Raw genomic sequence first — 22,992 nt, forward strand, 5'->3', positions numbered from 1 at the left:
GCATAAGCTGCCAAAACGCAATTTACCCAAACAGGTCAGGTGTGTTTTGAAAACGCCACCTGTTTTCAAAATGTAAAACGCCACCGCACCAAATAAGCTGCCCCAAACGGACTCTAAGTTCTGAGCAACATATCTTTAGCTGATTATATTTTTGGGGGCGTTTACATGCATGCCACTCAATTATTGTATATTTACATATTTAATAGGTAAACTTTAATATTAACATATATACTACTCATATATTTGGCATCTTATAAAAAAATATTACTATTACTAACTTTTTGAAAGTGAGACCCACTTTTTATGCATCATTTGTTAACTCTTTACGGTTGTGTTGAGTTGGTAACTTTTTTTCTTTTTTTCTGATTTTTTTTTGTATAATAATTTACATAAATATCATCTAGTTCCTTTGTATTTACATAACTAACACTAGGCTCTTTATGTTTATACCACCTAAATCATTCATATCTCATTGAAAATATAAATTTCTTATGCATGCATAACAAACACCCCCCGCCCCCCTATATAGATATATATATATATACGAGTCTATAGCCATTCTTAATGTGTTTAACAATTCGAGTATCACTTCTTTAATGCCAATTGTGCCTGAGGGGATTCAAATCACTGATCTGAGAGGTCTTATACCGTGGATGCCAATCAACAGGATGGGGTACGCGGCACACACATGTTTAATATCTGAATTGTCATATTTACATGTAACGTTTAAACTTTTTATATCACATAGAAAATATTACTCAATTTTTTAAATGTTAAATATAACCTTTCATGTGTAGGTTTATGATAATAAATGTAAATATTGAATTTTAAGCCTTAGATATATAAATACATGAGAAATGTGTGGTTTCCTAACTTTATTTGTGTGTGGTAGTTGGAAGAAGGATATTGGATGATTTTTTTAAATTATTATTATTATTTTTTTTCATCAATGACTTATAATAATTATCTTATAAAATGCTTCAGCTGTCTCAAATGAACCTTTTAAGGTTTTTCTTTTTGTATTATTTTATTATTCTTAAAATTTTTCTTATATGAAAAGTAAAAAATAATTATGTATATATTGTAAATTTTCATTCTTATTAATTAATGCATTTAATTTGATTAATTATAATTATAGTATTATATTTCAATTTTATGATGTCATTAAATATCCGATGCTATCAATTTTCATCTTAATAATTTTTTTATCAAATAATTATAGCTATTATAATATTTTATGAAAAAAAATTCTAGTGATTTTACTAAATAATTGAAAGTTTAGATACATATCACCCAAAATGTGTATTTATTTTTTATATCTAACACCAGAATTTAGGTATTTACACAACATTCAAATTCTTAATATCATGTTAAAAATATTACTAATATGTCATTGACAAGTTTTCATTAAGCAAGGATCTTGGTACATTTTATATAAAGATCTTCCAAATTCGAATTCAAAACCATATGTAACCCAATTTTAGCAACTTTATATTCAAACTAATCTCCTCGACAAGACAAATCCAACGATAATAAAAGTGGGTAAATTCGAGTCTAATCAGGCCTAGATCAAGCCATTTGAACATTTGAAGGCTTTGAACCATTAATGAAATGATCAAATAAACTCTAAATTTGACATATTTATAGTCAAATAGAGTCTCTCGATGAGAGAAATCCAATAAGCCCAAGATCGCAAATTTCTGAAGTCACTAATGCACTTAAATCATTAAACAATAATATATGATCAATGGGGTGAACTAGGACGGTCCGATCAAATTGTTAGGAATGTTATGCATCAAAAGACCAAAATGCCTCTCCTAAAATGGCTATAAATAGATCTCATTTCTTCACTTGAGGGGGAGGAAAAGAAGAAGACGAATTCCAAAGCCTTTTCTAGAGAGAAGACTCGGCGATAATCGCTATCCTCCATATCTGCAGACCACAGTTAACCACTACCACCCGACCATTGTCGACCACCGTCGGCCATCACCTCCTGCCGCAACCGACCACCGAATGTAGGCAACCCTTGTTTGTAATTGTTGTATTCGAAATATGGATGTTGCATTTAATTACACTAGTATTGAATACCTGATGATAACCATTAGTCGTTGTAGTCGTCGATCACCATCGACCACCTCTAGTTGGTCATCATCGATCGCCACCCATTGGCCACTGTCAACCATCGCCAACCATCACCATCTGGCGTTGTTGATCACCGTGTGCCGCCGATCCTTATTTGCAATCGTTGTATTCCAAATACGACTGTAGAATCTAAAGCATGTATTAAACACTCGATGATAACCATCGAACTCTGTTGTCATTTACAATAGTTAACCACCACCCATCATTCACTATCGACCATTGTTTGTCATTATCACTTATTGCCAACCACCGGTCATTTGTGATCCCTGTTTGTCACCACTGTAGTCTAACCATTGCCATTGTTGCCAACTACTGCATTTGTGGTGAACTATTATTGATTCAATTTTCAAAAATGACCTATGTGGCCAACTGCCGCTATTGCAGCCACCGCCTACACTCTTTATAGCCAACTACTGCCTTTGTAGAAACTAATTACAACATTTGTGGCCAACTATTTATGGTTACGCTTCTAACTACAACTTTTGTGGATAACAGTCGCTATTGCAGCCATCGACTACAATGTTTGTTGCCAACTATTATTTTTGAAAGAATCAACTAAGGTCTTTGGGATCCACTACTATTATTACAACTTTCAACTACAACATCTGTGACGAATGACTACGGTTACAACCATCACTTAAGCGTTTGTAGCTAACTATCGCTATTATAGCCAAGAATTATATTTGTTGTGGCCCAATTATAAATATTATAACTACATTACTATTATACATTTATGATTATCAATATTGTAAGTTCATTTCCTCTAATTCAGAAGAAGGTAGAATAAGCCTTTTATACAATCAAAATATAGAATAAGCCTTATATTTGCTATGCTTTTATACAATCAAAAAATAGATTACTTTGACTAGAATAAGCCTCATGGTTTTTTCACTTCCAAGGTTTTCTCACTAAAAATTTGTCTCACCCTCAACTATTTTTCTTTTATCGGCGTGTCTTAGAACTTCATGCAATATGAAGACATTAAATTTAAACCAGCATCTATTTTGAGGGGGGACAAACTGCCCCTAGACCCTTGTGGGAGGGGCTAGGACAATGAAGTGCAAAACTGATATTTCAGAATGGGTAAAAGCCCAAATTAAATTATTAATTAATGATTAGAATGTGTTGGAACCCGTGTCTCCTAACTAGAAAGAAATCACTCATTAATCTGTATTTCACATTTTCTTCATAATTCTCTTTCATTATAGTAATTATTGAGTTGAAATCTTATTTCATTTCTAAGCATTTGCAGAGTTCGGAGCTATCATGTCTACCAAAGCAATTACTGACAAAATCATATATATCAAAAGTAGCAATCTTAATAAAGTATGCAAACGAACAATACTTTACATATTTGCCCTGACATTAAGGGTTCCATTAATACAAATTCCAATAACTCAAAATTATTAGGAACTTTTCTCTCATAATTCCTAACTCATTCATACTTTATTCAAAATAATCCTCTCATGATCATATAACATAAAGAGAACAACTTTTTCAAGCTTCTTCTTCTTCATGAAGCTGAAGCTCTTTTTCTTCAATAATCTTCTTCCTCCTGCTATTTAAATGACTCTTTATACTGATTTTTCTCATCTGAACATAAAGATTTATGAGATGCAAAAAAGTTTCAGAGAAATGGTTTTTGAATGGGAATACCTTCATCCAAAAGGCTCTTTAACTAACAAGCAGGAGCCAGTTGCTGATACGGAGCTTGAAGATGAACCTCAGGAAGAAGAGATTTACAACAAAGAAGCCATTTTTGCTGAGGAGAATCTGGCCATGGAGGAAGAGATTGCCTCTCAGGTGATGGAAGAAGAAACTGATTGGGGGCTGCAGAGCTTACTGTTCGTAGAAGAGGAAGAAGATGATAGAAAGATGTTGGAGTCCTTCGCAGATCCAAAAGTCAAAGAAAAATGTGATTTTGTAGCTTTCAGATTGAATAAATGGCTGAGATCGGGTGTAATCGCAGCTGCTACAGTATCTATTTTCATTTTGGGTGGAGGAAAAGCGCAGCTAATGGGCAAGAGAAATAACATTCAGTCTGAAGTTATTAAAAAAGAGGTGACTTTTCAGAACTTTGCTTTTACAGTCTGAAAATAGGCCCTACCAATTGCCACCTGAATAAATTCAAGTTTATATTAGTGCAAAATTGTTTTAGTGGTGGACTAATGTGTTATTTCTTCAAATTTGAAATAAGAAAATATATAAAAACTTATTTTTTATTAATAATATATTATATATTGCAGTTTCATCCACCCATACCAATTACCACCTGAATAAATTCAAGTTTATATTGATGCAAAATTGTATTAGGTTTAGACTAATGTGTTATTTCTTCGAATTTGAAATAAGAAAATCTATAAAATTGTATTAGGTTTAGACTAATGTGTTATTTTTTTAATAATATATTATATATTGCAGTTTCATCCACCCAAAATGAATTATTTCATTTGAAGCATATTATTATTTTTTAATATTGCATAAAATTTCAGATATAAATTTCGTTTTCAGTGACATTGATTAACAGAGCATATGAGCTAATAAACTTAAATGTGAATCTATGATTGTTCATCTGACTTGATATTTGTTGCTAAACTTGAAGGAAGTGAAGGATTGCGTTGTTCAGCATCAACCAACTGCTTTGCCATTTTCCTCCTTCGTTGGACACTATAGTGAAAGGTTTTGATGTGAATGAGCCCAAAGTTAAGAAGAATTATAAACTCCTTTTTACTTTCGAACGGCGATGATGATGATGAAGATGAAGAAGAAGAAGAAAAGACATGTCTTCGCTAAAAGAAAATATCATATGCGCGGCTGTTCATCTAGACTTTCATTTGGACGTGCAGTCGCAGCAAGTAATATTTGTTTCTTTATTATGTTCAATAGTGTTGTGTTGGAAAGTACCTAAATAATGAAAGTTAGTTGTGAGTGTATGTTTTTATTTTCAATTGCTGTGAAAATGAAAAGCTTTTATGATCAAAACTCTACTAGAAAAATTTGAAGGGGCATTTACATAAACATACCACCCAAATCGCAATACTTGTGTATGTACATATCTAACACGTCAATTTTATATTTTATATTTATACCATCCAAATCATTTAAGTCACATCAAAAGTAGCACTATTTTAACTTTTAATAAATGTGATACATCTTTTCATGCATTGGTAAATGACATATGTAAAAATTAAAACTCACGTGTTAGATATATAAGTACATAGTAATTAGGTGATATGTATGTAAATCTTTCTAAATCTAAATACTCATAATATGAGTAATTTAAAAACAAATACCATCATAGATTAACTAAGGCAGATTTGCAGGAGATCTCTTAAAAGGGATAATTGAATACATAAGACCTAAAAAAATGCTATTTACAAATCTGGCACCCATGTGATACTTTCGAACTACCGAAACGATGTATTTATGTGTGGCACACTCAAAATATTGCGAATTTGATAAAAATGAAAATATGGGTTGGAATTTTATCATGAATTTGGATATTTGAGTGAGAATTTGAAAAATAGATGAAAGAATCTGTTGTATTTGTAAATAGCAATGTTTCCAGAGCTATGCATGTAAACAACCAAAATATTAAAAAAATATTTTGTAATAGAATTTGAGAAGCTTAAAAACAAGTGAGAGGAATTTTGATGAATTCAAATGTATATATCGTATTATGGTCGAGTAAAGTCGAGTATATTATAGACTGGACTTGGTTTGGTCGAATCATAAAATATGCATATTCAGTTCGAGCTTGAGCTGATCTTTAACATACGTATTCATACTTGATTAAACTTTTTACAATCATATTTGTTCTATACTTGGCTTGCTTGTTTTAATTGAATAATCTAAAAATTTGAGTGAGCACTTGAGTTTTCATATAAAATTTGAAATTAAAATTGTGCTTGATTGTCATAAATCTAGTTAACAAGCTAAATATTAGAATGAATATTTGATTTTTCCAGCCTTAGATATAATTGAATTTTGTGTCTTAAGATGAAATTAAAAGAGAAATTGATTAAAGAAAATCCTTCTAATATTTTGAACCCTCGTTGTTTGCCAAAGAAGCCAAGAGGCTATCGGTTCCTATGGTTCCAATGTTCCCACTGAATATGACCGTTGCTCCAACGGTCGCCTCTCCGCCAATAAAACTAACCCTCCCGCCAAAAAGGGAAACCCTAAAAACTCCACTTAAAATCCTGCTTCGGAATCCTTCTCTTCACGACGAAGTTCTTCACGCTCACCTCATCAAGTCCGGCCTCCTCTCCTGCACCTCCATCTGCAACACTCTTATTCACAGGTACTCTGATTCCAGGCGCATCTTACTCGCCCAACAAGTGTTCGATGAGATGCCCCAACAAAATCTTGTTTCTTGGACCACTCTTATTTCCGGAAATGCTAGGCTAGGAAAGTCGGGTGTAACTCTTGAAACGTTTGTATGCATGCTTGATGATGGATTTATTCCAAATGAATTTGCCTTTGGAAGTGCCCTTCGGTCTTGCTCGGACTCCGGGTATTTTCAGTTTGGAGCTCAACTACATGGTTTGATCATGAAGATGGGCTTACTTCTAAATATTTTTGTAGCTAGTGGTCTCATTTTGATGTACTCAAAACATAATGAGTTTGATACTGCCATGGAGATTCTCGAAAGAATGAAGGAGAAAGACGTGTTTTCTTGGACAACGATGATTGTTGGGTTCTCTAAAGGAAATAAGCATTTCGAGGCTATGAATGTCTTTGCTCAGATGCTTGAAGAGGGCTTAATGGCTGGAGAGTTCGCTCTTACTAGCATTTTGAAGGCATGTGCATCCTCGTTGTGCATTAGAGAGGGCTCTCAAGTACATGGCTATGCTATAAAAACCAGATTTGAGAATGATGCTTCGGTTCGAGCTTCAATCATAGACTTCTATGTGAAAATTGGTGATATATTGAGCGCACGACTAGTTTTTGATCGATCTCCATGTTATGATTTGGTTATGTGCACCGTGATAATCGGCGCCTATGCTCAGCACGGCAACACAGAGCTAGCAATCATGATGTTTCATCAGATGATCAGAGAATTCGGCATCTTACCCAATGAATATACTCTTGCGAGTTTGTTAGCTTCCACGGCTAAAACCGGTGATGTCATTTTGGGGGCTAATTTACATTCTTTAGCTTTAAAATCAGGATATGCTGCATTCATTCATGTCCAGGGTGCACTTATAGATATGTATGCTAAGAATGGAATGATGGAAGATGCCTCTGCAGTCTTCAATGACATGGAAACAAAGGATAGTATTTCCTGCTCTTCGCTGCTTGCTGGCTACTCTTGCAATGGCTTTGTTCGAGAGGCTCTCGAATTCTTTTTGAATCTCCACAAGTCTTCCGTAAAGCCGGATCCGTTCACAATAGCTAGTGCCATGACTTTATGTGCTAAGCTCGGCGATCAACTCCAAGGGAAGCAAATACATGCTCAAATCATCAAACAAGGACATGAATTTGACACGTGCATTGCGAGCACACTAATTGATATGTATGCGAAAAGTGGTTCGATTGAGGATGCATCTAAGGTTTTCGAGAACTTATCGACGAAGGATCGAATAGCTTGGACGGCTCTTATTGACGGTTACGCACAACATGGGATGGGGATAAATGCATTGGAATCTTTCAGTAAGATGATAGAAGACGGCATCTATCCAAACGTCGTGACCTTTGTGAGTCTACTGAATGCTTGCAGTCATTCGGGTTTGATTAAGGATGGTATCTCTTTATTCGAACTTATGAAATCAATATACGGGATTGAACCTGTGATCCATCACTACACATGTATGGTTGACTTGTTGGGTCGTGCCGGCCGTCTCGAAGAAGCCCTCGAGTTTATAAAGGCAATGCCAATAGAACCCACTCATCTTATATGGAGATCATTTCTAGGTGCATGTAGAAACCACAATAATATTGAACTAGGGATAGAGGCCTCAAAGCACCTCCTTGAATTGGATCCAGATGATGATGCAATTTATGTGCTACTTTCGAACATGTATTCTTTGAATGGTCGATGGAACGATGCTGCTGAAATAAGGAATGTAATGAAATTGAGGAGTGTGACAAAGTCACCAGGATTAAGTTGGGTTGAGTTGCACAATAATCTCCATGTATTTGGAGCTGGAGATGATTGCCACCCTGAGAAGGAGCTCATATATAATGTGCTCAGTGATTTAATGCTTAATATGAAGGAAGCCGGCTATGTACCAGAGACAGCTTTGATTGCATGATACAAGTGTGATAGAGAAGAATAAATTGCTACTTTTAGTACTGTTAAACTTGAATTCTGGTTATCCATAAGGAATTGACAGAACAGTAGCTGAAACAGGATTCTTACACTGCATGAAGTTGAGATCTATGATACAACAGTGCGGGTTGTTATTTACTGGGATCAGGTATTTGTTCTTCTAAAATTTTTTTATTTGTAAAAAGTGTTAATTATTGAAAAGCCTGGCTTAGTGTAAATTTTTCTTGTGATTTATTTGCTGATCTGATAAAAGCTGTCATCTTGGAAGTTTTAATGACTCAGAATGTGTTTCATGTCACCTTCAAGAGAGATTTTGTTAGTAGTTGATGCAGAAAAAGCTACTTCGATACAATTTGGATGCGTAATAAAATCATGGAGGTTATGAAAAAGATTAGTCAAAACTCATGACTAACTTTTATCTCGTACACTGCTTGACAACATAAAAAATTCATGTCAAACTCTAATTGATCAAATGGAGCACATGATCATCAACACAAATCTCGAGGCTGTGATGTTGATCCACATATATGAATCATATCAATCTAACAACCTTTTATCTCGTACACTGCTTGACAACATAAAAATTCATGTCAAACTCTAATTGATCAAATGGAACACATGATCATCAACACAAATCTCGAGGCTGTGAAGTTGATCCACATATATGAATCATATCAATCTAACAACATAATATCGAGGCCTACGAGTTCATCGATTCTTATATTATTGTTAGGAGCATAATGGTTAATCTGTTATCTCAAAGATGAGGTGATGTGATTCCCAATCCTCCGATCGATGAGAGGTAAAAAATAACGTCAATTAATAAATATTTTGTTTCATCGTGATTTTACATGTGACTTATGGGGCAATATGAATGAATTTGAAGTTTACATTGTTGTTCTTTCTTACTGAATTTAGAATTCTGCTGAATTTGAATGCTACCATTCATGTAAAATGCTATTGGCAAGTTGTTGCCCTCCGCCCCTGCCACCTACTGCAGCCGCTTGTCACGGACAAATAGTCCCACATCGGCTAGGTGTAGGGCCGAAAAACAGTATTTAAGTCCTGGGCTGCCCACCACCCTTAAGGGCTCTTTTGGGAGGTGACACGCTGCTACCTTCGCTGCTCCCGCTGCCCGTTGCCGGCCTTATTTGCCCCCGCAGTCGGTAGCCCACCGCCATCGCCTGTCGTTCGCCGCACCGCCCACCAGCCCATTATCGACAGCTGTTTGTCCTACATATATTTTGCAGTAAACCAAACAACTCGAAAGTATTTCAAATACACTATAATCTTATTACTCTGCAAATCTTTTACATTTCACTTCATTTTCTGCAAACCAAACATGTCTTATATCTTTCCTTACATCTTGTTGTACTTTTACTAAGGAATGATTCAACCAAACGGACCCATTATTTTTTTATTATATGTGCACAAAAAATAAACTTCTATTGCAGATGCTAGGCCTCTAAAAGCTTGGCTAGGCCTTAAAATGATATTTGTTTTTATTATATGCCGCCCACCAACCCATTGTCGACAGCTGTTTGTCCTACATGTATTTTGCAGTAAACCAAACAACTTGAAAGTATTTCAAATACACTGTAATCATATTACTCTGCAAATCTTTTACATTTCAGTTCATTTTCTGCAAACCAAACATCTTTTATATCTTTCGTTACACCTTGTTGTACTTTACTAAGGAATGATTCAACCAAACGGACCGTTATTTTTTTATTATATGTGCACAAAAAATAAACTTCAATTGCAGATGCTAGGCCTTAAAATGATATTTGTTTTTATTATATGATATGTTTCAAAGTTATCAACATGTATTCTGAATTTACAATACACAATCCCATATTGATAACTTTATAATACTTTATTTACATTCCTAAGCTATTAATATGTAATAAACTTGACATCCTTATTAGATTAAGAATCAAATCTAACCTTTTAAAATATTTAAAATTTTATTCTTGATCTCACTCCCTACCATTTCAGTAATCAATTGTTTTCTAAATTTACAATCCCAACCATCATAGCCTTCATTCAGAGAATGGTTGTTGATATTTTAGCCTTTTAAGGCAACCTTTTTACTTAAAAATGCACTCACAATATCATGCTTCTTTTCCGGTCATTTACATGATTTACATATCCAACACTTAAATTTAATCTTTACATTGCCAACAGTTGAATTCTGGTGAGAAAGAGAGGAAAAAATAGTAATCAGTCGTATTTTATTCATAAAATGATTCTCCTATTCATAGAAGAGATGATACGTAATGATGATATTACATTTTTTCCCATCCTTTCAAGAAATCTAGGGTATTTTTGGCATTTTACATGTATAAGTTTATTGTGCAAATGTTTTTTTGGCTTAACTTAATGAGCTTGGGGTCGACAGGTCAGCTCAGTCGATTGAGCTGGGTTGGTATGGATCAATCGACTGATATGATATGACTCTCAACCCTTATTGCTTGACAAGGAACCTTAGGGGCGTCCCTTAGTTGTTCAGAGATACTAGTTGTTCAGAGATACTGTAGTATCAAAACTTCCCTTGGATCAGATCAACAAGAGGGTCAATTATTGCATCCTGTTAGTTTTCCTATAACGATCAGCTCAGATGTTCTTTCACCTCACATATAGCCGAATGATTCAAACTTGGGTCTTCCGATTGCCTGTCTCGTCGCTCGATCAATTTTTACTTTGTTACAACTATCATTAGTTTTTGAAAAAAATATATTTCAAGATGCATACATAAAGTGATATTAATACAAATATCAAAGTCTATATAAAAATAATCTTCTTTTTATTATTATTACTTTCTTACTATGCGGTAAGAAAATAATTACTTTTGAATCATTGATGCCGTTGCAAGTCATTAATTATATAAAGGAGGCATGTGAACCCCTGCAGGACTCAGTGAAAGGCTTATCTGATTCCTCATCGGTAACTCCCATTTTCTTGTCCCTTGTGCCCTTCTGTCCGACGACCGCCACTTGCATTATTGCGCGCTTTTTTGTCTTTTTGAAAGCCCTTTACATAATTTTTTGGATTTTTTTTTTTTTTTTTACAAATATCAACTAAATTTGAAGCTGAAAATTGCACTTTTTGTTTGGAAATATTTTTTATTGCTTAATTTAGTGAAATAATGAAATGTTAACTAGTTTATGTTGCGAAAAATGATGGCAATAAAGTGAAAAATGAAACGAAAACAATTACATGTAGAGAAACACCAAAGTAATACAGAGATTTACGTGGTTCGACAAATTTGCCTACGTCTACGGAGCTGCAGAGGATTTTATTCCTTCAAGGAATTAAATCGTCAAACGCCTCGATGTTTATAAGAAAATCTTCATTTTCTTCTCTCCCTTCCTCTCTCTCTCTTCATCTTTTCTCTCTTAGAAGACTTTTCTTTCTTGGTTTGGCCTTGCTTGGCTTATGACAAGTCATAAAAGACTATTTATATAAACTATGAGAGCGATAGGTGGGTGTGATTGGTGAGCGGTATGTGAGATTTTTAATTAGAAAGCTATTTAAATTGTGGTGGACCGGGTCTTCACATTACCAATAATTTCTTCATTATTTATATAAATCATTTCAATAAAATCTTTATTATGGCCCATTTTAACCAATATTAAAAGATTAATTATTTTATCAGCCTTCATTTAAGATTGTAATCATACCACCATTACAAATTCTTATTTCATTACAAAAAAAAATTAGTAGGTTGTTGCAGAGGCATTCATTACATAATTAATTCTTGATCAAATGGCTAAAACGGCTTAATTATGCGGCAATAATTATCCTTCGATGGAGCGTGACCTCTTAATTAAATTATTAATGAAATTAATAGAATATGCAATGGTCTAATTATTGATCGGTAGAATCACAAGGTGTGGCCCCACCCGTTATATTAATAAAATGCCTGCGCGCCAACTTTTCTGTTTCCCGACCGTTGATTCACAAATTATTACAAAAATAAAACTTGGAATTGCACAATTCAACCCGACAAAATTTCATGGGTAAAAAAAAACAAAGGGACATTTACGTACATACCACCTGATTTCTATATATTTATAATTCGAACATCTAAATTTTGTTTTTCATATTTTATACGGCCCAAATTTTTCATATCACATCAAAAATATTATCATTTTAACGTTTATAAAGAGAAATACATCTTTTCTCTTTCAGGAAAGGTGGTATATATGTGTGATACCCCACCAACAAATTTTCATCGTCCTTCACGAATCTCGAGGCATGACACAAATCTTGAAAAAATATTTTGAGTAAGAAACTTTCAAACTTTAATTAAGAGTCATTCAAAGCTTTGATTTCAGTAAACTTATAGTCAAATTGAACGACTCAATGATACGGACGCAATGATGTAAAAATTAGTCCAATTCGAGTTAGATAAAGCCCGAGTCAAATCATTAAACCACTCTTAGAGGATTTCCGGAGCCATTTGGAAGGTCAAACGAATGTCAAATCTAGCGAGTTCATAGTTGAAACGAGTGTCTCGACAAGACGAATCCAAAGAGCCCAAGGTTGCTCAATTCTGACATCGTTAAGGCACTCAAATGTTCATCAAACATCATCTGATTGAGGGAAGCTCTCCGGACCATCCGATCAAAATGGTTCATATTCATGTATTAATTGCACCCATAATACTATAAATAGAGTCTCACTCCTCACATGAGGGAGGCTTGGGAGAGAACTTGAGGCTTTGAGAAGAAGTTCAAGTCCAAGATCATCTCTGTCATCGTCGATCGTCGTCAACCACTATCAACCTTCAGACCTCCGTCGACTACCGCCAACCGTCATCGACCACAGCTGACTGTCGTTGACAACCGTCGACCGCCATCGACCGCCACTCACCATCATCGACCACTGTTGACTTTCGTTAACCTCCGTCATCTATCGTCGATAAACACCAATCATCATCAATCACCATCAACCAGACGTCGCGTTTATAAAAAAATCTCTCTCTTCCTCTCTTTCTCTCTTAGATGATTTTTCTTTCTTGGCTTAGTCCTGCTTGGCTTATGACAAACCATAAGAGACTATTTATATAAATTAAGAGAGCGGTAGATGGGAGGTAGTGAGTGTGATAGGTGAACGGTAGGTGGGATTCTTAATTAGGAATCTAATTAAATTATGGTTGACCGGATCTCTACATTACCAACAGTTTCTTCATTATTTATGTAATAAATCATTTCAATAAAATCTTTATTATAGCCCATTTTAACCAATATTAAAAGATTAATTATTTTATCAGCCTTCATTTAAGATTGTAATCATACCACCATTACAAATTCTTATTTCATTACAAAAAAAAATTAGTAGGTTGTTGCAGAGGCATTCATTACATAATTAATTCTTGATCAAATGGCTAAAACGGCTTAATTATGCGGCAATAATTATCCTTCGATGGAGCGTGACCTCTTAATTAAATTATTAATGAAATTAATAGAATATGCAATGGTCTAATTATTGATCGGTAGAATCACAAGGTGTGGCCCCACCCGTTATATTAATAAAATGCCTGCGCGCCAACTTTTCTGTTTCCCGACCGTTGATTCACAAATTATTACAAAAATAAAACTTGGAATTGCACAATTCAACCCGACAAAATTTCATGGGTAAAAAAAAACAAAGGGACATTTACGTACATACCACCTGATTTCTATATATTTATAATTCGAACATCTAAATTTTGTTTTTTATATTTTATACCGCCCAAATCTTTCATATCACATCAAAAATATTATCATTTTAGCGTTTATAAGGAGAAATACATCTTTTCTCTTTCAGGAAAGGTGGTATATATGTGTGATACCCCACCAACAAATTTTCATCGTCCTTCACGAATCTCGAGGCATGACACAAATCTTGAAAAAATATTTTGAGTAAGAAACTTTCAAACTTTAATTAAGAGTCATTCAAAGCTTTGATTTCAGTAAACTTATAGTCAAATTGAACGACTCAATGATACGGACGCAATGATGTAAAAATTAGTCCAATTCGAGTTAGATAAAGCCCGAGTCAAATCATTAAACCACTCTTAGAGGATTTCCGGAGCCATTTGGAAGGTCAAACGAATGTCAAATCTAGCGAGTTCATAGTTGAAACGAGTGTCTCGACAAGACGAATCCAAAGAGCCCAAGGTTGCTCAATTCTGACATCGTTAAGGCACTCAAATGTTCATCAAACATCATCTGATTGAGGGAAGCTCTCCGGACCATCCGATCAAAATGGTTCATATTCATGTATTAATTGCACCCATAATACTATAAATAGAGTCTCACTCCTCACATGAGGGAGGCTTGGGAGAGAACTTGAGGCTTTGAGAAGAAGTTCAAGTCCAAGATCATCTCTGTCATCGTCGATCGTCGTCAACCACTATCAACCGTCAGCAACCTCCGTCGACTACCGCCAACCGTCAACGACCACAGCTGACTGTCGTTGACAACCGTCGACCGCCATCGACCGCCACTCACCATCATCGACCACTGTTGACTTTCGTTAACCTCCGTCATCTATCGTCGATAAACACCAATCATCATCAATCACCATCAACCAGACGTCGTTAGCCGACACAGTAATCTGAAAATATAGTAACTTTTTCTCGTCTGTGGGACAAGAGATTTATGTAATCATCAATTAATAGTGGATTTCACAATTGGGTCAGGCCTCGTGATTTTTTCCCTTCCCACGTAAAAGTTTATGGAGTTATCACTGCTTGTTTTTCTTCATCTGTATTGTGTTGAATTCTCGTACAATGTTAAGAAGATAATCCGTTACTCTATCGCCGTAGATTTTCTAGCACGCATCAATATGTAACAAATGAAGTTTATGTGCTAGATATGTAAATGAATCAAAATTGAGTGGTGTCTATCTAAATCTTTCAATAATAAAAGGGTAAAGAACGCCTCTAATAAAAAATCTCGTGGAATAAGAGATTTATGAATTTATATGTATTTATTTATAAAAATGCACATGCTCCCACGAAAATAATAAGCTTTTTAGAGGAATAAATGCACATCGCTTAACAACTATTAACGGACTATCATCGCCCGACTATCATCATCTATCTACCAACATTTGCGATCATCTTCACTCGATGAGTATAGCTTACCTTTTCTTATTGTTGCATGATTGCCCTTATCCGATCATTTTCCCTTGCTTATTATCAACTGACCATCTTCACTTAGCCTTAATCTTCACCTAAATTATTTCCATTATTGTTTACAGAAGATTGAGCAAGCATTGAGTACATTATTTTATAATCCTGTCTTTTCTAAATAAAGGTGAAAATGACTTATGTAATTTCAACCAGCTTGGCCAATCATATCATCTGGACTATGCCCTACGATTTTCGCATTTCTGTTAGTTTGTGTAAAAATTATGGTATCTAGTGGGGATGGGCAATGACAATCTAATGACTATGGATGGGTCTAATAAAAATGGTCAGGTGACGACGATTCACGATGGTTATTAGATAGTGGTGATTTAGTATTGATGGTTGAATAGTAGTGTCCTGACGTTAAATAAGATGAACTTATGATGATGCTTCTATATTAGTCATTAGATATCAAAGATTTGATGATGATGGGCAAGAGTTTATGGTTTAACAATACTGGTTGGGCAACGTGGACAACCCACAACTATCTGACAATGATATGTGGTTGACATTATTTTAACGATGGTTGTTCGATGGTAGTGGATGGTAGTGGTAGGGCTTTGACGTATCAATTGTGTTTGATTGTTTGTGATCTTTTGACGTCTAAATAGTAGTGGATGGGTGGCAACAATCCTACGATGGCATCCCGATATTAGTGGATGGGTGGTCATAGCTGACATGGTTGGACGGGAGGCAATAGCCTGAGGGTCATTGTTTATTAAACCTTCATGAACTTTTAGTCCTCCGAGCTTCGTGTAATTTGTAGTCCTAGTACAACCTTTAGATATACCCCTATGAAATGAGTGAGGGTCTATTTTAAATTAGAATCTCTCATAAATACTGCAAGAATCTAGAATACACAATCAACTATCTCATAATGATTTTTTTTTTTCACTAGTGATTAGATTAGTTAATATTTGGTGCCGTGTTCTTTCATCAAGATGAGAAATTTTAATTATATATAAAATCAAATATCCAATATTTCTAAATAAGGTTCATTTGCATTCCTTGTAAATTTAATTATATCATTTGCTTAAGAAAATTAACTAAATTAGTAATTTAATTAAAATCAAATTGAGCAAAACCTAAATCAAATCAAGCCAACTCTTGAGTAAATCAACTTACATAAGCATTTTGTATTCATTTATAAACGCATGACCCAAAATTTTGATGATTGGATTGGACATTAAAAAATGAATTAGAGAATTAATAATTCAACTATAAAAATAATTAAAAAAGGGGCAATTACATAGAGATCACCAGAAATATGTTATTTACAAATCAAATTCATGGTAAAACTCCAACCCATATTTTTCCATATCAATTCGCTTTGATAGGTTATTTAGAAAAATCAATATTTTATGCGGTCATCATTTAATTATCCCTAAAAAATAATATTTTCACAAGTTAATTATCTAACACCTAAAAAATTCAAATTTTTCATATATATACCATCTTATCTATTGATGAAAAGGATATATTTCACTTTTTAAGTTCAAGTGGTGGTAATTTTTATATGATCAAACTAAAAATTTGGGTGATATGTATGTAAATGCCCCAACATTTAAGTACATATTGACATTAAATTGAGTCTCACGTGTAGCCCACCGACAAATTCATACTTTTATTAAAAGTCAAAGGAAAAAAAAATCAGATTTGCATGTACCGCAAATCATGCCACAATTTCTGAGAACAAATCACTCCCAACACAAGCCACATTGGTGCCGTGTTCTTTCATCAAGATGAGAAATTTTAATTATATATAAAATCAAATATCCAATATTTCTAAATAAGGTTCATTTGCATTCCTTGTAAATTTAATTATATCATTTGCTTAAGAAAATTAACTAAATTAGTAATTTAATTAAAATCAAATTGAGCAAAACCTAAATCAAATCAAGCCAACTCTTGAGTAAATCAACTTACATAAGCATTTTGTATTCATTTATAAACGCATGACCCAAAATTTTGATGATTGGATTGGACATTAAAAAATGAATTAGAGAATTAATAATTCAACTATAAAAATAATTAAAAAAGGGGCAATTACATAGAGATCACCAGAAATATGTTATTTACAAATCAAATTCATGGTAAAACTCCAACCCATATTTTTCCATATCAATTCGCTTTGATAGGTTATTTAGAAAAATCAATATTTTATGCGGTCATCATTTAATTATCCCTAAAAAATAATATTTTCACAAGTTAATTATCTAACACCTAAAAAATTCAAATTTTTCATATATATACCATCTTATCTATTGATGAAAAGGATATATTTCACTTTTTAAGTTCAAGTGGTGGTAATTTTTATATGATCAAACTAAAAATTTGGGTGGCATAAGTGTCGAAAAATCAATTTTTTAGCATTAGATGTGCAAATACATAAGAATTGGGTGATATGTATGTAAATGCCCCAACATTTAAGTACATATTGACATTAAATTGAGTCTCACGTGTAGCCCACCGACAAATTCATACTTTTATTAAAAGTCAAAGGAAAAAAAAATCAGATTTGCATGTACCGCAAATCATGCCACAATTTCTGAGAACAAATCACTCCCAACACAAGCCACAAATCACAACTACATAAGCCAAACAATTAACAAGTCATAATACACAGGGCCCTGCTTCTCTTAAGAAACCTGACCTCCTCTCCAACCTCTCTTAAAAAACAAAGAACCAAAATCCCTTACTAAACTACAGTCTTCAGTTAACATTGAATAGTACAAGAGGTTAAAACCAAAGAACCAAAATCCCTTACTAAACTACGGTCTTCAGTTAACATTGAATAGTACAAGAGGTTAAATTTTTAATTTTTTCTTTCGCTATTAACAATCGGAATTTCTTCCAGGGCCGCCATAGTAAAAAAAAGTCCCCCAATCACCATTATTCTCGTTCTGCACATCATAACAATTAGATTGCTCCGTGAAAGTTCCAACATTTTTGGGAGATCTGAGGTTATTAGATTCATCAACTATCTGGATGTTTCTGAAATAGCTGGCTTTGCCGAATCCTTCTTCGGGAAAATGGCCGCTCCCCATTTCAGTAGCTGTGTGTTCTCCATCTGGCTGAGAGTTTACAACCTCTCCTCCCCATTCGATCATGGAGGCACTGTCTGCTAGGTAGGAGAATAGGAAAGAAGGCCAGTAACCGAGCACCAGATCACTTCCAAATTGCATCCACCAGTTTCCTTCCTTTGGATCCTGATTACATGTAAGAAAACTCAATAAAACTCAAAAAGTTGGGACCTTTTCTGAAAAATATAACAGTATTTATATTTTTGTAAGAGTTTGAATTTATTTTAGCAAATTAAAGATTTTTTTTTTTCTTTTACTTCTCTTTACCTTCCAGACAAGTATGCTGATGTCATACTGTGAGCCCCCATAATCGGAGATAGGGGAGATGCTGGCCCCCATTGCAATATCACTGTTGATTTGAATGAACCCAGAGCACAGTAGATTATAGCAGCCAGTTGCTTGATAAGCATCACTCTGTAATTTTCAGCATTAATGAGGGGCAAAAAAAAATTAATGCATTTCCTAATTGAAGAAAAAAGAGATTGCAATGAGCATCAAATAGATGGAAATTTAACTCACAGTCCAGTAAGTGAAGAGTCGGGTGTTATTATCCCCATAAAGATCAGGACTGACCTATTTTTTGCAAAAAAATGGGGAAGAAAATCAACAAATTTATTCTCCATGTCTGCTAAATTGTCATTTTTTAAGCATTTTATGAGTAGAACTTACCTGCCAACCAGCTTCAATGCTATTGAGGTCTTCACCAAAGGAGCCCCCTAAGATCCATAGCTGGGAGAGACTGAATTCATTGAACTGTTGAATCTTTGGTTCCCAGACATTTATAATTGCCTTGGCACCATAATACTTTTCTCCTTCAACATATGCGATTGCATGCTACACTCATAAAGACAGAATAAAGGGAAAATTCTTTAGAAAAGAACGGTGGAAAATAAAATAAACTGCTGAAAGGTGATTCCTTCATTTCAAAGATTCTCTCTTTTCTTCACCACACCTGATGGCCACTCTCATTGATGAGATCTGGATCAGCAAATCTTGGCTTTGGTATAGTTTTATGCTTCTTTCTTCCAAACCTCTTAACTGACGTAGCTCTAAGAACGTCTTCCCCCTTCGTCCTTCTTATTGGTATTGTGCCCTTCGGGCACCTCCCATTTTGATGCCAAAGCTGAAGTATGGTTTTCTGTTCCTTCGCTCCTGAGTCTGAAACTAGCTTGCTCTCATCATAAAGACCTTCTGGATGGAAAGCAGGCCTCATCTAAAAGATGCAGAAAAGAAGAGAGTTTGTGAAAACGTATGAAAACCATAAAATTTGAGCTCCAAGAGGAAAGTTAGCGGAAGAAATAAAGAGAGGGGAGAGAGAGAGACCTGGATTGTATGGTTTTTAAGGAAAGGGTGATCGAATGCAGGCTGGTGAGCAATGTGAACACAGTCTATTACATCTCCATCAGGACTCTGCTTTGTATACATAAACAAAATGGAAGAGTTTGTTCAATTATCACTTCAAAATGATAATATATAACAAAATATTCAAGAAAAAGAGAAACTTTCACATTGGTCTAATTCTTTGAAGCACAAAAAGAAAAAAAAACAAAAGGTAGAAATCAAGTTCAGGGCTTATTTGGTTGCTTGAAGCTTGAAAGCGTGTTCTGGAAAAAAGAGTACTGAATTTGTTATTCTATCGCTTGGTTCGATGTGGCTAAATCAATGCTGAGTTCAAACTCTACAAATGCCTTCGAGATTCCTCAAAAATGTTTTGAATCACACGCCCAAACAAGTGAAATCAAAGTCATTTTCCTGTGGAGCAAATTTTAAACCTAAAATCCCCAAATGAGCCCTAAACATTCATTGTCTTAGCACAACAAAAAATTATTAACGCAAGAAAGGGGATTTGAGACTAAAAAGAAGGAAAAAAGGTGCACCGAAGCGTAAAACCGAAGAAGGGAAACCCTAACATCTCCGCGTATTTTTTTACCAAAAAAGTAGAACAATTAATCAATAATCCAAATTTAAATGCAAAAGAGCAGAAAAACCTTCAAAACCCCTTCAAAATCAAAGAAACAACCTTAGCTTTTCTTTAATAAAAAGAATAACAGTGTCGCACTTAGCTCAAATCATCAATCTGAAATGACAACCTTTCATGAGAAAAAAAAAAATGGAAGAGCAAGAAAGACCTGAATGCTTTTCAAGGCCGGCTTATTAACCCTTCGCAGACGCTTGCCGACGGCGATCTGCTTTCTCGAAACTTCGCCGGCGAACGTCGCCACACCGGCGCACAACACACTGCAGCAGATAAGCGCAACCATAACTGCAGCACACCTGAAACCACCATGAACCACCATCGCCGGCGCTAACATGCGCCGCCGCCCTCCTTTCTTCCCCAAAAATCTAACCTTTTTTTCCAAAAAAAAGAACTTGAAAACACCCAAACAAATACTTCCTTCCCCTGCTCGAAGATTCAGAAGCTCACCACTTCAAAACGAACTCCTTCATCTGCTCCTCTCTCCGCAGCTGCACCGCAGTAATGGAGCAAAAGAAGACATCTTCCCCTTTCTCTCACTAGCGCTGCTTCTCTATCCCAATTCAAGGTGGCAGAGCTTTAGAGGATGGGTCTAAACTAAAAGTATCCGTTAGAGGGGTAAAAGTGGAAATGTAGCCGTCGGTGAGCTTCGCACCACCATTACCGGGACTTGTCGCTTGTCCGGATTCGATTCTCGAAATGACTTTATTATCCTCGTCGTGTTTCTCTCGGACTTCTGTGTCCAACGTCACACGTGCCAGAGACGGATGTGAGCTTTGGATTCTAATTCTGGACACGGGTGCAGCTTTTGACGTGCCCCTTACTCACGTGCGACAAAATTTAGCCAGTTGACCCAGCCGGCTCAGTGTTCAGGCAGACCGGTCCGGTTTGGCGGTGCCGATAAAAACCGGTTCATATGGATAACCAGCCGGTTTATTTGACATTATTTTGAAGAAAGTTTGGCCAAGGCAAAAGTGTTCGTTTCTTTAATATATGTGCTAAAATATTTTTCAATTTTAAATATTATTGTTATTATTGTAGATATACATTCAACATTTAATGTTAGTAGAATGTACTTCCAAAAGTATAGTTGTAGTTCCATAATAATGAAGTTATGCCTTCATATTCAAAATTGAAATGTTAATTGAATGTACTTTCATGTTATTTTTGTTGGATTAATTTTGGGACTACAATGTAATTAATAAATGTGTTGGGTCATTATTAAATAAGTCAAAATTATTGTGGTCTAATTTAGAATTAAGTTTATGACTTTGGGCACATTTGTCATGATATTATAGTGTGGATACCATAAGTGCAAATTCTAATTTGATGAGGGGCAGAATTAGAATTAAGCAAAACTTTTTTGTAACCGTCTGGTAGTTACTTCAAAGGGTAATGGTCCCCGATTTGCAGAGACACACGTCCTTTTTCTTGCACCCTATCAACAAGAAACTAAAGAAACTCTAGAAAATCTGCAGATTGGAAGATCATACCTTGTGCAACGATCTGATAGACTCCGATACGCTTCCGCTAATCTATGGTTTATTTCTCTTGAAATTGAATGTGATTTTTTTTAGTCCGAACAATTGGTATCAGAGTAAATTCACGTTCAGTTTTTTCTTGAGAAATTTTTTTTCTTTTCGATTTTTTGGTCCTTAGCCATTGTTATTCACCGATTATGAAGTCATCAATTTGCGATTAATGATGACTTGTATATATTGTTTGGTTTGTTGGTTTTTTATATGTTTGGTATATCAAATTAGTTGGAATTTTTTTGTATAAATAAGAGTTAGAAATCATCTAGAAATTAGATTTCCAACAACTTTGGGGTTTGAAGGCTTCATTTTGGTGTAAAAATGGCTTTGAAACCGTTGGGTTCTGATTTGGGTTCGAACTGGGTCGTTTGACCCGCCTTGAGGTTGAAGACAACCAGAAACGACATGTCGTTTCTACAGCATAAGTAAACGACATGTAGTTTTCAGTATTTTAAAAATAAAATAAAATAAAATTTTTAATTAAATGTTCAATTAAATTCAAATTATTGGTACTTTATAAATTTGTCCATCATTTTTTAATGAGCTTATTGAAACATGATGTTGCCAAAGTGACCTCTCTTGTGTAGATAATTCGTGAAGAATGTTGGATGTTGTGTGTGTGTGAGTTCATGCGTGTATTGATCGGCCCAAAGGAAAATTAATACTTGGCCGAACTGCATACACACTTGTGATGATAAACATGTAAAAATTATAAGGAATTATATGTGAGTAATAAATCGATCCAAAGATAGATTTATTATTTGACATGCATTATTGTTAATGTTTGATCATTACAACAA

General features: G+C 34.8%; 3 protein-coding genes across 3 annotated transcripts; 2 read left to right on the forward strand and 1 right to left on the reverse strand.

Annotated features, from left to right (window-relative positions):
• Positions 1-3,505: 3,505 nt before the first annotated feature.
• LOC110023791 lies at positions 3,506-5,144 on the forward strand. The gene is made up of 2 exons (XM_020723377.1): positions 3,506-4,203; positions 4,745-5,144. The coding sequence occupies exons 1-2, from the start codon at positions 3,709-3,711 to the stop codon at positions 4,826-4,828; spliced, it is 579 nt and encodes a 192-aa protein (XP_020579036.1). The 5' UTR covers positions 3,506-3,708; the 3' UTR covers positions 4,829-5,144.
• A 1,068-nt stretch (positions 5,145-6,212) lies between these two features.
• LOC110023787 (pentatricopeptide repeat-containing protein At4g39530-like) lies at positions 6,213-8,683 on the forward strand. The gene has a single exon (XM_020723370.1). The coding sequence runs from the start codon at positions 6,234-6,236 to the stop codon at positions 8,397-8,399; it is 2,166 nt and encodes a 721-aa protein (XP_020579029.1). The 5' UTR covers positions 6,213-6,233; the 3' UTR covers positions 8,400-8,683.
• A 9,663-nt stretch (positions 8,684-18,346) lies between these two features.
• LOC110023789 lies at positions 18,347-21,238 on the reverse strand. Its single transcript, XM_020723373.1, has 7 exons — positions 20,812-21,238; positions 20,006-20,092; positions 19,635-19,895; positions 19,352-19,516; positions 19,202-19,255; positions 18,950-19,096; positions 18,347-18,808 (listed from the first exon to the last, which is right to left on the reverse strand). The coding sequence occupies exons 1-7, from the start codon at positions 20,992-20,994 to the stop codon at positions 18,434-18,436; spliced, it is 1,272 nt and encodes a 423-aa protein (XP_020579032.1). The 5' UTR covers positions 20,995-21,238; the 3' UTR covers positions 18,347-18,433.
• Positions 21,239-22,992: the final 1,754 nt, after the last annotated feature.

Source organism: Phalaenopsis equestris, unplaced genomic scaffold, assembly GCF_001263595.1.
Source record: "Phalaenopsis equestris unplaced genomic scaffold, ASM126359v1 Scaffold000230, whole genome shotgun sequence".
Classification (NCBI taxonomy): domain Eukaryota; kingdom Viridiplantae; phylum Streptophyta; class Magnoliopsida; order Asparagales; family Orchidaceae; genus Phalaenopsis; species Phalaenopsis equestris.